Genomic DNA, 18040 nt, shown 5'->3' with positions numbered 1-18040 from the left:
TTTATTCTGTGTATTTATGGTTATGGTTTTTAATCGATTGTTGTAAACCGCCCAGAGTCCCCGATGGGAGGAGATGGGCGGGGATAAATTAGATAAACAAATAAATAAATATACGAACACAACCATAATGATTCTCTCATACACTAAAGAACTCCCATGTTCTTAAAGGCAAAAACATAGGGAGTTTTGATTCAGTGTTCCCTGCATTTCCCAAACTTTTATTAAGTATAGAGTTTGAGTAACACTGCAAAAACACTGCTTGGCTTGCAGATATACTAACCACAAACAAGAAACTCCATTTTTGACTGAATATGTGGTGTGATTCCAACAAAGTGCAAATACTGCAGATATTTACTCAATATTTACTACATCAAAGAAAAAAGGGCCCAGTGCAGGTATGAAAGGTTTCTTTTCTCAGATCAAAATGAGCTACTCTGAAAAGCATCTCCCTATGTTAATAAATATAACTCGGAACGAGATTCCGAATAAATGCCTCTGAACTGTTTGGTTCAATCAATATTCTAATGACTGAAACGCAGAACGGCGGACCGTCTTACCCCCCCACCCCCGGTGTATGCACATCTCATTTCCCTTATCTTTACACCTTCCGAATCTTTTGAGGGCAAAAAAACCCTCAGTCCTGTGGACTGAGCATGCCCGAGCCAACTCGCGCATGCTCATTGAGAACAAAGGAGCTCGCCGATCTGATGGGGAGCAGAACCTAGTAGAGCTCGGCAACCTTCGGTGTTTTCCGTTGGGGCCCGGCCGCCATTTTCTCGCTCCCTCTCTCTACTCGCTAGCTGCGCGGCTCCCTGCCCTGGTCGCCAGCGCTTTGTCCTGTTCGGCGATGGACGGGTGAGTGAGGGAGTGAATGAGGGACGGCCGCCGGGAATAAGAGAGGGAGGAGGGAGTTGTCGCCGCTGCCGCCACTTCTCCCGCCTTCCTTCTCTTCGCATCGTATCTGACGGGGACTGGCAGCGCATCCCTTGTCTGCGGGCTCTTCCTCAGCCCCTTCCTCCTCGCCAGCTGGTTCAGCGTGTGAGAGCCAGGAGGTCTCGGGATGAGAGGAAAAGGGGTGTGTTTCTTGTGGGGAGGCCGGGAAGGTGGATGGGAAGGCAGCTCCCCTCCCCCGACCGGCTCTGGGTCTGCTCTGCTGCCTCTCTCAGGGACTGGGCCCGCAGCAGCTCTGAGGCGCTGGCTTAAGGCATCTTGGGGCTGGTCTCTGAGATGCTGCGTTACCCGAGGTGGGGGAACCAGGACAAGGCCTTAAATGCCGAGCGAGTCGATTTACACACTTTCTGACTCTTTCCAGAGACAGACCCCTTTTATTTGGCTTAGAGAAAGCTTGCCCCCAAGTCCTGGCCCCGGTTGGAGTCCCCCAGACGAAGGACCAGAGCAGCAGCAGGAGGCAGACGCCTTCCCCTTTTGTTCCCATTAGCTGCTCCACGGCCTTCTCCCCTCCGAGATAGAAAGATGTCTTTGTATGTGTTGAAGACCGTCTGTCAAAGCCGAAGGGAGGAAAGGACTGTGGGCGTCAGCCATATGGAAACAACACAAGGACTCTCATTGGCGGGATGGAGATTGGGTGGGTAGTCTGTAGTGTATCTCAGACAAGGCCCTCTTTTTATTGGAGGCCGAGAAGTCCAACCATAGTAAGTGACAACATCAGGAAAGATGAATTTATCTCCCTCTTATAATATTTAAATCTGCTTTTGAAATAAAGTTACCCCATTTTTAACAGGAGCATCTTGAACTGTATTAGAAGGTGGGCCTTACTCAAGTTCATGGTAGAGAGCTATCACTAATTTAAAATTGGTTGGTCAAGGGGAAAATAATTATGCATCCATTGCATCATCATCATCATTATTATTATTTTATTAGCTGGGATAGTTGTTCCATTCCTATAAATATGTGAACAAAAGTGGTATGCACAAAACTATAGAGCATACCACTTTTGTTCACATATTTATAATGGTTTATATGGTTATTACCTATAAAGCCTTGTAGGGCCTGGATATCTGGGGGACTGTCTGTCTCCAATCATTTTTGTCTGCCCACTATTTTCCAACAAGAGTGGATGTGCTCCAGGTCCCCTCCATTAAACACTGTCATCTTGTGAGACCTAGGAAGGGGACCTTTTCTGTTGTGGCCCCTGCCTTCTGGAACAGCACCCCCCCCCCCCCCGATAACGATGGCGCCCTCTCTCCTAGGCTTCCAGAAAGCTTTGGTCCCAGGCCTGGGCTTGATGTTTATGATTTGTTTAAGGCCCCTGTTTTGTTTTGTTGACTTTGTTGTTTATCAGATTATTTTTTTCTGGGCTGTCTGTCTGACTTTATGTTATTAGCTATTTTTGTTTTTTCTAGTATTGTACATGGCCCAGAGTCCACTGGAGTTGCGCTGCCAATAAATTTATATAAATAAATAATAAACTTCAGATTGAAATTCCTTGATCATGGTCTTAGTTTTGTTAGACCACTAGTACATGTTGGTAAATAAATTTGGAAAGTTGCCTTTATAACATGACATTATGATTATTGCTTGACATGCTGGTGACATCAGTTTGGTAACAATGACTTCATTATTCAAATGGGTTTTCTGGGATAATTCAGTATAATTTTATAATCACTATGGAGTTTTATTTTATTCTCTTCATTTGAGAGGGATCCAAGCATGATTGTGGTGACTTTCATAAACTGAGCTCTTATACAAAAACTGGTTCTGTGATAGTCATGCTGTAAGGCAGTTACCAAAACCTGGGCCTTAGGGTCATATATATCTCCCTTAAGTATATGCCATTTGATGAATCTAAATTTAATTTTAGACTGGAAATGAACTACACAAATAACAGGTTCTCCCCTTCCCCCCAGTTTAAGGAACTGTTTGGTTGTATTTAATTTAATATAAACTGCTTGTCATAATTCTATTTTATATGTGTTTATGGCACATAGGTTGTTCTTTACTCTGATGCTACTTCACTGTGCCACTTGAGCATTTAAACTCTTTAAGCTAGTATTTGAATACTATAAGTATAAAAACTACCTTAGGAAAACTAAGTTTACAACAGTCTGTTTAATGGCATTTTATTTCCTAATTAACTAGGTTTATAAGGCTGCCCAACTCAAACAGTGAGACTCTAGGCAGATGTAATGAGCTGTGAGAATACCTTGGGAGATAGGAAGAGCTGCAGCCACTGATCTGGTCAATGAAATCTAAGTCCAAAGGAGGGATGGGAGTAGAGAAAGCATCTCAGAAGGGCCCCTCCCTAGTCCTCTGGAAAGTAAAGGCAAGGGAGAAGGGAAGTGCTATCAGACTTGCAAGATTCTGTTACTGTAACCTTAAAATAAAGGTAGAATTAGTACTCATGGTTTTGGTTTCCTGTCTGAACTACCTCGAAGGGCTGACAGCAGTATACAACAACAAAAAGACAAATTATATATAAATATAAAATGCAGAATATAAAAATGGTGACCAAGTACCATGACAGAAACAACAAAGAGGGACTCAACTCAACTGGTTCCCTAATGCCTGGAGGAAAAGCCGGGTCGTAACAGCTTTCCTAAATGTGAGCAGAGTTGGGGCCAGTTATATATCAGGTGGGAGATCATTCCAGAGACCAGAGGCATCTACAGAAAAGGCATACTTTCTAGGTCCCATAAGATGACAATATATAAAAGAAGGCAATATTTAAAAGAACATCTGCCTACCCACACACTCCTCTGTGTGACTGTGTGGGCAGGCAGATGTTCTTGGGAGAAGGTGGTCCCTCAAGTTTTGTCACTGTACCAGTTTAGGTTGTATGCTAAATCTTTTTCTGTGCAGCTGACCACATGTCCAGTCTTCCCTGGAGGATTGGGGGGCCACCACAACAGACTTGGGGAAACTTTGGAAAGCTGTGGGGAAAAAAAGGAAGAAATGTATTTGTGTCTTATTCAATGCAATCATTTACCATTAATATAGTAATATAAATACTGTATGGTAATATAAAAATGCAGTGTATTCCTATTCTCAATTTTTCCTAGTTTTAAGAAAATAGGAAGTTTTTAAATTAACTATCAAATTGAATACTTGATTTTAGGAAAAATGTTTGCCTTATTGGAGAAGAATACATTTCTTCTTCTAAAATCTGATTTTTCCTTTCCAGCATTGTTACCGATGTTGCAGTTGGTGTGAAGGTATGTAATCAGTCTAACTAATAATGTTGAATAACAAAAGCATTGGTCTAAAAATGTTTATTTCTAAATTTCTTTAGTATTCTCTTGGTGAATGGCTGTTATTCTTTTATCTAGAATCTTCAACCAAAAACTGAAGTTGGTGGAAGACCCCAAAATGATTTACTATAATTACCAATATCTAAACATAGTTGCAACCAACTATAGAATGAATTGAAATCATGTTTGCAATTTTTTTAAAAGTAGAATATCAATGACACTTAGAAAAATTTTTTGGAAATCATACTGATTACATAGTCATATACACACTCCTAAAATATTTAAATAAAGTAAATTAACCTACTAATTCTTTTATAATTATAGTTTTATAGTCTAACATTATTGAATAGCTTGTTAGGGATGAGATAATTGATAAGGGATTTTCACACTTCTAATCCAGGGCTTTTACAGTAGTACTGGAAAAAAAAACTCAATTCAAGCTATATTAGCAACATTCCAAAGGACTTCTGTTTTTATTATTCTTAGAGGCCTTGTCTAGACATAACCGTTGCAATTTCTGTACCTCAGGTAATTGGGATTGTGCTGTAAATATGTGTACCCTTTTACCTTTCTTTCCCTCTCTATTAAAATACTTACAGTACAGTTCAGATGTCAACTGGGTTTACACATTACACTAAACCGTGATTTGTATTGTTTGGTTTTGATGTGGAGTGTAAATCTAGTTAGTATGCTTTGCAAATCATGGTTTATGTCTGAGTGTGTGTGGACACATGCCCAATGTGTTTTATTCACTAAAAAGCTTGGCTTAGTATTTTGTAGACTAAGCTTTGGTTTGCTTTTCTTTTTTCCTTGTCTTGATGGGTTAATTTAACTTTGGATTCTGTATCCTCTGCAAACTGTTGCTTGACTTTTCTTTCAAAATTTCAGTCTGAGCAAGTTAGATCAAATCCCAGCAACTGCACTGCATGTCTGTTAATGACATTGGGTCTGAACCACACATATTCTCCATCGTTGAAGAGGCTTGTTCCTGAAATCAGGGTTTGAAATAGAAGCCAGATTGCAAAGGCTTTTATAATAATACTGTAATATTAATATTAGTTATCTTTTCGTATCTAAATAAATGGAGTATAACATAAGGTAACAACCTACCAAAGAAAAGAGAATTAATGGCTGTTGAACATCCTGTAATGAGGCATAAATCATTGGGCTGGGTTCACATAGCATATAAAATCACGAATAAGCAAACCACATTTTGATTTTATGTGATATGTGAATTTACCTGGATAAGTAGGAGCATTCTTGGAGAAGAGTGTATAATTGGAGTGCAGATAATAATTTTTGAAGTTGCAAGCATTGTAATCTTAACTTTATTTGGTGTAATCTTGATTTTTAAAAAATACTGTCCTCAAGCACTGAGCCTCTAAAATTATGAGCTTAGGCTATAGTAAGTAAAATTCGAGCTTACTGTAATGTATGAAATAAGTGGGCTCCGCACATTCCTGTCCCTTTCAGTTACAATGCACATATATCTTTTTCTGGCCTCCCTTCAGGCTTACTTTGTTTCAGCAGAAGCAGAGATAAGAAACTGTTGTAGGTCCAGGTACAATATCTTAGAGATATTTTAATCTGGTCTACATATAGCTTAAATCTAATTTAAATAAAGATTTGATTTTCACATAATACTGAGCCAGAATACTTCATTGTTTTGTTGAACAAATAATATTGGTGTGACTTGCCCATAAGGGTAAATCATATAAGATTGTGAGTTACTAAGACAGAAAAAAATGTCACAATATGCTAATATTGGTTGCAAACCAGACTAAAATTTTAGATGTGGCACTGGGTTTCTGAAATGAAAATCTTGGTTTTCTGGGGATTATTCTATCATATTCAGGAGTCTAGTACTGGAAGTAAAAATATTCATTGGGAAATTTATATATTTAAAGAATGCCGTAGAACTTGTTGGATACTCTTACGTGCCTCAATATAGCTGTTTCTGGAAAGAATTATCCATTTTGCCTTGTTCAGACAGTTGTGAATAGATAGTTTAATTTGTCAACAACATCACTGATAATCACACAGTAATAAAAGATAGCCACTTTACTCCTTAAGCAACAGAATAACTACTGTATGTAATTAACAGTAACTGTTAACTGTAAATCATTTAAGATATGCACTAACTAATAATACTAGAAGAAAGCAAAACATTTTGGCATTTTCTTTGCTAACAAGAAGTCAATTAATTGAATAATTCTAGTCTGTTAAATAAGTAATCTTACACTAAAAATTGGGCAGAACAAGGTTTTTGTGCCCATGTATCTGTCTGGAGTGGCTGTAGTAGTTTTCCTCAAGGAAAATTATTTAGTTTAATCATCTTTATGAACTCCTTTAAGCAGAGTGACTGGAAGGGTTTTCTGTACCCTAAATGAATTAGGTAAATGTGTAGAACATATTCTACAGTAATTTATGAAGTTCCAGAGGTTGTGGCAGTAGTTCTTTAAGTATATAAACAGGGCTGTTTGTAAAGGGGAGTCAGCAGTGTCAAAGTGGTGGGTGCAACTGGGCAGTTGAAGCCCCACTCTTTTTTATGTACATGTGATGCATTTGATGCACTTAAAAAGAGACAGGGCTTCAATCACTTGATCAAATTTGCCATTTTAACTATGTTGAAATGGAGGATAAGGGCAGGGTAGATATAATCATCTACAGTAAATGATTCTCTAATCTTTCTGTTGTTCCTTCTTGGAATAGGCCAAGCTCCTGGCACTGGCTATAAATCTGATATGGCAAAGTCAGGTAATAGGGGATGGTTGGATTGGCATTAGTTGCCAGCTGGTCATTGTCAGATTTAGCCTAGAATTGTTGTTACCAGTCTCTTGTCTATACTGTTGGTTCTTCTTTTCCCATAATAAATCATCAAAGTTCTGCCTTGCAAAGTGCATGTCAAAGTTTCCTTATTTATCAGTATAGGAATTACTGTATGAATGGTAGCTGATTATATGCTTTACAACATATTCATCCAGTGTTTGGTATAATGTATAAATATGCCAAGATTCCTTGTATACTTGTAATAATTGCTATAGGTGAAGCCAGACAGCTTTTAAAATCAATATTTGACTTTCATATTGATCTCAAGTCTACTTTCTTCACAAATTAGTTGAAAACTGATTGGAAAACACAATCTGCTAAATTTTAAAATTATTTTGGGGCATTGGAAAGAGTGACAAGGAAAAAGTCTACAGTGCAGAAGTTCATGCTAAAGGAGTATCAATGACTCAAATATATTGCAAGAAGATGATTTTAAAAGTTTCCAAAAATCTTGGAAAGTTGTACTACAAAAACTTTTACACTGTCCTTAAAAAGTATTTTAAAAAGGCAGCTGTAATTGTCAATATAATCTTCTTTAAATGGATGGAAACTATTTTAACATATAATGATAACTCCATATGTGCAGTGGAATTGAGGCTAGCAAAAATTGTCAGTTTTCTGTAAAGCTAAGTGAAGGTTATCAAATACTCCTGTCTTAAATTGTGGGCAAACCTTAATTAAGCCTTCGGGATTTATAAAAAAACAATTACTTTATCCTTCAAACCAATTGCTGTATTCACATAAGGAAATACCGTCAGGACTGGAAATATTGAAACAAGGATAACTGTTTTGGCATTTGGCCTCTGTACACCACCACTTTGAAGTTGAAAGGAAACACCCAGATGGGAGCGAAGTCAGGACTTTCAGCTGTAATTCAAGGGGTTTGACAAAAGTGGGGCACTAACCATTCAGGAAGTACAGCCAGTGGCATACACCCCCCCCCATCGTTGGTGGCTCGTAAGTAGTGAAACAAACAGGCTGACAAGCAGCTGCATGGCCAGGTATGGCCTGTTTCCTGGGCACCCCATGACCAATCAAGCAGATAAAAGGCCTGGAGGTGGTTCTGAGTGTTACATTCGCATTTGGTAGCTCTTCACTGGAACTCTCAACATGAGATCCAAAGAAGTGTCCATGCGAGTGAAGGAGGCCATCATTAGGCTGAGAAAACAAAATAAACCCATCAGAGAGAGCAAAAACATTGGGAGTGGGCAATACAACAGTTTGGAACATCCTGAAAAAGAAGAAATTAACTGGCAAGCTCAGCAACAGCAAAAGGCCTGGAAGGCCACGGAAGACAACTAAAGTGGATGACCACAGAATTCTGCTCATGGTGAAGAGGAACCCTTTCACAACAACTAGCCAGGTCAAGAACACACTTTAGGAGGTAGGCATGTTATTGTCAACATCTACAGTCAAGAGACGGCTTTATGAATGTAAATACAGAGGTTTCACAACAATGTGAAAACCACTGGGAACGCTCAAGAACAGAAAGGCCAGATTAGACTTTGCCAGCAAACACCTAAAAAAGCCTGCCCAGTTCTGGAATAAGATTCTTTGGACTGATGAAACCAAGATTAACTTGCACCAGAAATGATGGGAAAAGTACAGAGAAGAAAGGGAACAACTCATGATCCAAAGCATAGCACATCATCTCTCAAACATGGTGGAGGCAGTGTTATGGCATGGGCATGTATGGCTGCCAATGGAACCGGGTCACTGGTGTCCTGACTGCTGATAAAAGCAGCAGGATGAATTCTGAAGTGTATAGGGCTATACTTTCTGCTCAGATTCAGCCACATGCTGCCAAACTGATAGGACGCCACTTCATATTGCAGATGGATAATGACCCAAAACACGCAGCAAAAGCTACCCAAGGGTTTCTCAAGGCAAAGAAGTGGGATGTTCATCAATAGCCAAGTCAGTCACCTGATCTCAACCCAATAGAGCATGCTCTTCACTTACTGAAGACAAGACTGAAGGCAGAAAGACCCACAAATGAGCAGCTGAAGGCAGCTGCAGTAACGGCCTGGCAAAGCATCTCGAGGGAAGAAACTCAGCATGTGGTCATGTCCATGGGTTCCAGACTTCAGGCAGTCATTGACTGCAAAGGATTTTCATCCAGGTATTAAAGGCAATCCTTATGTTTGTAATGATGTTGGTTTGTTCCATTACTTATGAGCCACCAACGATGGTATCCTTGTTCCAATATTTCTGGTCCCGACTGTATGCTCATGCATGGAGCTTGATCAGTTGACTCTTGCATATGGAAACAGCTAAATCTCTGATCCTGTCCAAGTGTGGAAGCTCAGCAGAGTTGGATTTGGTTAGTACCTGGATGGGAAACACTAGGGAATTCCAGGGCTGAAGGCCTAATTGGGATGTCAAAAAGCATCCTGGAAGAAAGCAACATTAAACCACTTCCGTGATATGGTAAAGATAACTGCATTGCACAAATAGTTACATTGTGACTATTTACATACAGGAGTTAAGCTCAACTGAAAGAAGTCATTACTCTTTAGTTTTCTTGTGAACTTAGCAAAGATTGAAAAGCTGTATGTTACATGTGAAATTAGCCTCTTGCTTTGTCCCTCCTTTGACAACCAGGGTTTGAAGCCAGGATATTACTAATTTCAACTCTTTTTCTATGCTTTGCATAATCAATTACTCTGAAAAGGAACATGCACATCTAGAAGAAGTTCAGTCAAGATAAAACATTGCTTTTGCCTAATAATGGCATATCAATTCAGGGAAAATGTATGAATCTCTTTTTCAGCAATCTATTGTTTCCTGCTAAATTAACTAGGTATAGCTTGTGGTGAAGGATGCTGTGCCTGTAATTCAGCTAATGTGTTCTTTATTTTTATCAACATTTTAAAAAAAGAATAATGTACAATAAAGTGGCTGGAAATACAACTAGTGCAGAATATGGCAGTTCAGTTAAGTAGGAGTGACTACTGAGATAATCCCAGCACCAAAAGTTAAGAATACAAAGGGAGTTCTGCATAAAGCAAGAGCACTTTCATTTCAGCATTTTGGGTTACATACTGGCCAACAGATGCTTTTGGGAAATTCACAAGCATGAACAAGACAGTGATAACCCACTGTAACTTCCCAGCTGCCTGTGATTATACAGTTATTAATCATTTATGCTTCTTTTTGTTTCTTGACATTTTTAATGTTTTATTTTTAATGTTTCAGATAATTTGTAAATCTCTCAGAGTTCTGGGAGTCAGGCAGCATATAAATTTAGATAATATTAATAATAAAAATCCTCCATGAATAGGCCCCTTTTAAAACAATGGCTTGATATTTGTGGCATCAACTTTCATAGTTTAATGATGCATTTGGTAAAGAAATACGTCTTTTATCTGTTCTGAATTTCCCCATATTTTGTTTCAGTGGGTTGCTCCACGTTCTGCCTTTATAAGAGAGAAAGAAAGCTGCTCTCCGTCCACATTTTCTATATAGTGTGTGATTTTATATCCCTGTGTGATGTCTTCCTTCATCTACTTTAGCTCTGAGATCAAAAGACTTAAATATTGTAGTCATTTCTGGAAGGGAAGCTGTTCTAACCTCCTAATCTGTTTGCTTAACCAGTTCTTCACTGGCTATTAGTTTGCTTTTGGAGGCTTTTTTTTTTTTAGCCTGCTTGTTTTAGCTTTTGCAGCTTTAAATTAGAAACATGGAATCTCAGATCAGTGGGTTAAATCTGGCCTCAGTTGTGGGCTCTTTCAAAAGCTCTACTCCCTCTGCAAAATGCCAGTCTGAAGTTGCTGGGAAAATTTTAAAACTTCCCCCATTTTCCTATGCCAAGAAAATAAAGGGAAGGTGAAGATACAGTGGTGCTTAAAAGTTTGTGATCCCTTTTGAATTTTCAATATTTTTGCATAAATATGACCTAAAAGGTGATCTGTTTTCCACACATCCTAAAACTAGATAGAGAGAACCCAATTCAACAAATGAATCAAAAACATTATACTTATTTATTTATTGAGGAAAATGATCCAAAACTACATATTTGTGTAGCAAAAGTATGTGAACTTCTAGGATTATCAGTTCATTTGAAGAGGAAGTTAGAGTCAGGTCTTTCAATCAATGGGATGATAATTGGGTGTGAATGTGAGAGGTCCTGCCTTGAACAGAATTCTGGGTATTCCCTATCAAAGTCTGATCTTCACAACACAGGTATGTGGAAGTGTGTCACAGCTCAAAGGAGATTTCTGAGGACCTCTGAAAAATAGTTGTTGATCCTTACCAGGCTGGAAAATGTTAACAAAACTATTGCCAAAGACTTTGGACTCCTACTGTCAGGCAGATCGTGTACAAATGGGGGCAATTCAACACCAGTGTTACAATCCCCAGGAGTGGTTGACCAACCAGGATCACACAAGAGCAAGGCATATAATACTCTGGGAGGTCTCAGAGAAGCCCAGGATAACGTCTAAGGAACTAAAGGCCTCTCCTGCATTGGCAAATGTCAGTGTTCATGAGGCCACCATTAGGAGAACATTGAACAATAATGGTGTGCATGCAGGGTTGCAAGGAGATAGCCTCTACTCTCCAGAATGAATGTTACTGCCTGTCTACAGTTTGCAAAAGACCACATGGATAAGCCAGAAGGCTATTGGAAGAATGTTATGTGGACCGATGAGACCAAAGTAGAACTTTTGGGCTTGAATGAAAAGCGTTAATGTTCAGCGAAAGGCAAACATTGCATTCCAGCATAAGAACATTATCCCATCTCTGAAACGTGGTGGTGGCAGTATAATAGTGTGGACCTGCTTTGCTGCCTCTGGACCAGGACAGCTTGTCCTCATTGGTAGAACTATGAATTCTGAATTGTATCAGCAAATTCTACAAGAAAATATCAGGGTACCTGTCCATGAACTGAAGCTCAAGAAAAAACGGGCCATTCACCAAGATGACTGAAAACACACAAGTTGTACAACCAAAGAATGGTTAAAGCAGAAGAAATTTAATGTTTTGGAATGGCCAAGTCGAAGTCCTGACTTTAATCTTATGGAACTGTTGTGGGCCTTTCAGTGAGGACATGGCGAACTATACTTCCTAAAGGACCAATATGACATTATGGTGGAGATCAACAGCTGGATGGAGGATCCTGGCTGGTGAAATCTCTCTGGAGAAAGGAGAGACGGTGAGATTGCCCACATGTACTCCAGACAGCTGCTCCTCATGAGTAGATTGCAGGAACCAAGATTTTTGTGATTGGCTTGTAAGTCGAGCTGCTGGGAATTGAGGGATTTCAACTAAGCTTACAGTTGTAATGTAGCCTATACGGACATGAAGTTCAGCTAAGCCTCATTTCTTAATCAGATTTGGAATTACTTTTTTTTACTGCTTTTTAAATATTAAGAACCTTCAGAATGGCAAGTTTTATGGCATTCACTGGGTGAGTTTCCTTTAATCTTTAGCAAAAGAATTTTTAAGTACAAGTTTAAGGGCTTAGATTCTTTTTTTTTTTTTTTTTGAATAAACAGCAAATGGGTGATAGTGTTGATTTTGGAAAAGTTATAAATGCACTAAGGGTCCAGATGGATTTGAAATAAGATTTTGAAATTATAAAATCCTTCCCATGGGAAACAGCTGTTGTTCTGATTTCCTAAAAAATAAAAAAATAAAATAAGATGGGACTTTAAAGGTTGGATGCCAGAGGGAACCAGAAGGAACTAAATTCGACTTGTTAACACAAAATGGAGCAACATACTTTAACTTTGAACATATTGAAGTGTATTTGTGAACAGTGGACTCAGAAGCTAATTTTAAGAATGTCTGCCATTATAAATAGACTGTGTCTCAGTGATGTTAAGGAAAAGGAACAAGTTCTAATGGATAAGACTGAAATTGATTTGAATGTAGATTTAAAAATGTCAGGCTACAAGAATGATCTGGAAAAAAATGATATACTGGATATACAAATGAAACTAGGTTGATGTCGTAATAATTAACAGGGACACAGAAGTAACAAAGCAGAACAGTGACATGGATAACTTTCCTATGCCAGGTTTACAAGAGATCTGTTAGAGTTTTGAAGGGTTTTCTGAGAAGGGATGAAGAAGAAAAAATCAACTTTTAAGACATTTGAAAGGATTAAGGACCAAGTTTGTTAAAAGTAAAGGGAAGGAATATAAAGTTGGTTTATTTGATCAAGGTTAAAATAGATATGTTGCTATCTGTAGCAACCCTTAATGGACTTTTGCTGACCAGGACTAAATGACGAGGCTTTATGGTTTGTTTATAGAAACAAGATGAGATATGGGAAGAAGAGATCATTTGTTGTATTTTAAGAGAAGGTGATAAGTTACTATACTTGTTGTGATGAAGGGGATGTTATTTCCTTATATGTTTCTTTTCTTTTTCTTTACTATATTCCTATTTTTTTCTTTCTTTTCTATTTCTATTTTCTTTTTCTTTTCTGCGCTATTTTTTCTTTTTTTCCTATTTGTTAGTTTGTGTTACTTTTATCTTTTTAATTGTAACATTCAGTAAAATTATTATTAAAAAAAAGAAATGTTGTGGAAGGACCTGAAGCGGTCAGTTCATGAGAGGAGGCCCACCAACATCCCTGAGTTGAAGCTGTTCTATAAGGAAGAATGGGCTAAAACACCTCCAAGCCGCTGTGCTGGACTGATCAACAGTTATTGGAAATGTTTAGTTGCAGTTATTGCTGCACAAGGAGGACACACCAGTTACTGAAAGCAAAGGTTCACATATGTTTGCCACACCCAAATATGTAGCTTTGGATCATTTTCCTCAATAAATCAATGAACAAGTATAATGTTTTTGACTCATTTGTTTAATTGGGTTTCTCCCTATCTAGTTTTAGGACTTGTGTGGAGAACATACAACCTTTTCGGTCATATTTATGCAGATATATTGAAAATTCAAAAGGGTTCACAAACTTTAAAAAAACACTGTAGATCTACAGCTTCAAGGGCATCCCTTCACTGCATCTGGAAGTAGTGCCCTGATAATTTATCTGCTTCCCAGTTTCCAAATGGGATTTTTGTAATTCAGATCCCTTATCTGCCATTTTCATGGGGTTTTGTACAAGTAACTTGTTTTAATCTCACCTGAAGAGACTATCATAATTGAATAAAAAATTAGATGTACATAACTTAATGTCTTTTGAAAGGACATCTGAAAGTTTACTGAAAAAATTGCTAACTCTTTAAATAGTTTCCTTGCTCTAGATTTTCACTTAATGTCATTTTGACATTATTAATACCAATTTTGTATTTTTAGATGGCAAACTGCTTATTGTTTCTTTCTTTCTTAGAGAGGATCTGACGAACTTCTTTCAGGCAGTGTACTCAATAGCCCGAACTCTAATATGAGCAGCATAGTAGTTACTGGTAAGTGATGCATTTTAAAGGATCATTGTTATTTGAATATCAAAATATATCCATCTTGCAGAACAGATTAAAATACATGGCAGAAAGAATGCCATTTGAGTAGTGGTACACTGAACTTTAAAAACAAAACGAAACCAGCAATAAATGCCTGAACTAAACACGTGTTTGTGTGTGTGTGTGTGTGTGTAAAAATAAATAAATTGGAAAAATCTTTGACCATACTGTATGGCTAAGGCAGGATAAGAAATGGAAGTTTCTTCAACAATCTACCTGAAATTATGTTATCTTATTCTTCCCTTCCCACACCCTGACCTAATTAACTATATTACAGAAAAATTAATACTGAAATTTACATACTTCACCTTACTTATTCCATACCTTCTGTAGTTTTCTATCTCTTTAACTGCAGTCTTTCCATTCTACTTTTTCTATTACATATAAGAATATACTAAGTGCACGATAAAAATATACTTAATGCTATGCCCTTGAATAATTATGTTAGTTGTACAAATAATTTTAAACAGGCAAATGTTCAGCCCCTTCATGTGCTCAGATAATCTCTTGCTCAGGCATCTAGCAATTATGAAATTAGTGCGCTGAAATCTTTGTGCTTTCCTTAATAATGCATTGGTTAATTAACATATGTTTTCATTTTATTTTGTGCTTTTAATTATCCTAAATTTGTCAGATGATATTAGATTTTTATTTTATTTTTATTTTTTAAGTTATTCCAGGACCTTTGGTGAGAAAGTGCTAATATATAAAAGGACTGAAACTAGAATATAATAAAATTAGGAGAGAAGGTGTTCTGGGATGGCATACTTACAGGAAGTGAGTAATGTTTATTTGGTCAATGACCAGTACAGTGATACTTATTTCAGTCTGGTTGTATATGCTGGGATTGTGTGCTAACTTTTGTGTGTGTGTTTGTGCCTTTGAGTCTGTGTTGACTCCTGGCAACTGCCTGGACAACTCCTTGTAATTTTTGTGGCAAGGTTTTTTGGAAGTGGTTTGCCCTTGCCTGCTTTGTAGGGCTGAGAGAGAGTGACTGGCCCAAGGTCACCCAGCTGGCTTTGTGCCTAGGGCAAGACTAGAACTCACAGTCTCCTGGTTTCTAGCCTGGTGCCTTAACCACTACACCAAACTGGCTCTCTAATGTGCTAGTGTTAGATTATGTTAAATTTGAATATTAATTGGAAGCAGCAATACTCTTATTCAAGGATAAGCAACCATCTTTGGGTCACTGACACATTTCAAGATATTGAGAGTATCAGGAGAGTAACAGGAGTGCACACAAAATAACTAATAACTTGAGGAGGCATGTCTTTTCAAAACATGGCTGCCAGAATAATCAGGATGCTTTCTGACATTTATCTATTTGTTTATTCTTTCATATGGTCATCTACTTGCCAGGCAACTTTGGGCTATTAACAATGGCTGGCCCCTCTCTCTACTATCTTAAAGTGTTTTTCTTTGTTTTCTGGGGCAGGTTTGCATAGGTGTTTGCAGCAAACTTTATATTGCATTAAGTAAAAACATGTGGGCAGTAATATCATGACACAAATCCTGACCTTATGTACTTGCATCCTGGCATATGCTGCAAGTATGTAAGCCATAGGTTTCACTGTGGCTTCTTCGTTATTGTGGAGATTTTTCTATCAGAAGAATCAAATGCTTAGGTATACTCATTACTTTGAGACACTTCTAAAGTCTTGAATGATCAGCACTATCAAAAGCTTTTGAGTAGTCTATAAAACAGAAGTAGAGCTCTTTTTTATATTCTCTTGCTGTATCTATCATCCCCCTAATATTAGCTACTTGATTTATGTTCCCATGTTTCTCCTGAATTCTTCCCATTCAGTTGCAATTCTTCTCTCTTCATATAGAGCTGTAATCTCTTCTGAAGGATTTTCAACAGTTTCTTGCTGGGATTTTATATTAAGACTACTGTAATTAGAACACTACTTTAAATCTGGCTTTTTATGGATTGGGTGTAGTCTTGGGTCTGTGCTGCTTCATATTAGTTTGCAAAGGGCTGTCATGATCTTTACTGTTTCCCCGCTGGCCTCCTTTAAGAGCTTTATGGGGATTTCATCAGCCCCTGGAGATTTCCTATATGCCAGCTGTTTAGCCCATCTGACTTCATCTTCAAGCACCATTGGTTCATCAGATTCTGTCTTGAATACAATCTCATCTGAGTTGGTCTTGTATAGGTTTTCCATGTAATCCTTCCATATATTTTAACATTATGTTCATGATCATATCCTTTCCATTTTTCCTTATTACACTGATACAAGTTTGGAGTGTTCCCATGATTTGTTTTTGTTTTTAAATATCCCTTATTCTTCCTGCTTTGTTATTTTCTTCTCTTTGTCTACATTCTGAGTTCAAATATATATCTTTCTCACTTGCTGTTGGAAGTTTGCATTACACTCTCTAGTTATCCCAAGATCTCCTCTGGCTTTTGCCAGATCTTAGCCTGAGGAACCAAGCTGCATCCCCAGTTGGTGGATAGTGGGATGGCCTACAGATATGCAGATTAGTTGTGATATAAGTAGGATTTGGTCCAAAGAATATGCAGTCACAGATGACAAGTGGCGGTGTCAGCAGGATGTGATGAACTGCAGAGGAGAATGTGGTTGCACAAAATGCCCCAGAAAGCCAAACAGAGCCCTGTGATAAGTATAGTCTGCCTTTAAAAGTACAACCCCATCTCCCTGATTGCAGGGAGCAATGCAGTCAGTACTGGCGTAGAACCAAGATGAAATAAATCAGATGGGGTCAGGCAGCCACAAGTGAAGTCCTAGCAATTCTATCAACTGTGGCACCATGAGGAAGGATAATAATTATTTTAAAATAAGTTCGACAGTTTACCAAGTGGTAGAAAATCAGAGGGTTCTCTTTCACTGTTGGTCTTCAGAGGAAAGCTAAATTGTATCTAACATGAGTTTGCTTTAGTTCTAGATTCCTTGAGCTGGAGTTTGGACTAAGTAATTTATAGATCCTGTTTTATGAATTAGTTATTCTAACTACTTAATGCTAACAAAATGATGAGAATAGGTTTTGTGTTTTTTGCTCTAGCATGTTATCAGAAAATTGAATGTGTATCTTTGATTATTTCTCATGTAAAAAATAGCCAAGATCCAATATTTGGTTACTTATTTCAAAAGTTTACAAATACTTGAGCATTCCCCATATTTTTTTTTATTCTGAAGAGCACCATAATTCTAGATGACAAGTTATTTTTGAAAGGCCTCTGAGTCCAAAAAAGGTAATGCCCATTTCTCTTATATTAAAGTTGACACAAATAATATAAACAGAGTTGACATTAGAAATTTCTATTGGCAGAAAACAGTTCAAACAGATTATGCTTGGCTAGATTATATTATGTTGCTTACTGAAGGGTTTTTCTGTGAAAAAGAATAGGTTTATAAAAAAATTAAAATTACGCAACATCAACTTCCATCAGCATGGAAGAGAGTTGCAGCTGAATGCAGCTTGGGCATATTGTTTCCTGACAATTAACCCTTAGTGTTTATAGTAAAATACTCCTCAGGTGTCACCTCAGCTTTCTGGACTCAATTGACAAATCTATATCCTTTACATATAACAACCAATCAGGAATAATTC

The 18040-nt window shown here is 37.9% G+C and overlaps 1 protein-coding gene across 4 annotated transcripts in view; it reads left to right on the top strand.

Annotated features, from left to right (window-relative positions):
* The first annotated feature begins 696 nt into the window (after nucleotides 1-696).
* The window catches only part of PTBP2 (polypyrimidine tract binding protein 2), an 80926-nt gene continuing 63582 nt past the window's right edge, over nucleotides 697-18040 (top strand). For all 4 annotated transcript variants that reach the window (XM_063298277.1, XM_063298276.1, XM_063298275.1 and 1 more), the window contains exons 1-3: nucleotides 697-855; nucleotides 4142-4172; nucleotides 14335-14410. In XM_063298277.1, the coding sequence (XP_063154347.1) occupies nucleotides 848-855; nucleotides 4142-4172; nucleotides 14335-14410 (115 nt within the window). In that variant the 5' untranslated portion in view covers nucleotides 697-847. The remainder of the gene's footprint in view (nucleotides 856-4141; nucleotides 4173-14334; nucleotides 14411-18040) is intronic.

Source organism: Candoia aspera, chromosome 3 (genome assembly GCF_035149785.1).
Source record: "Candoia aspera isolate rCanAsp1 chromosome 3, rCanAsp1.hap2, whole genome shotgun sequence".
NCBI lineage: Eukaryota > Metazoa > Chordata > Lepidosauria > Squamata > Boidae > Candoia > Candoia aspera.
The sequence above is the reverse complement of the archived record's forward strand: the minus strand, read 5'-3'. Positions and strand labels throughout refer to the sequence as shown.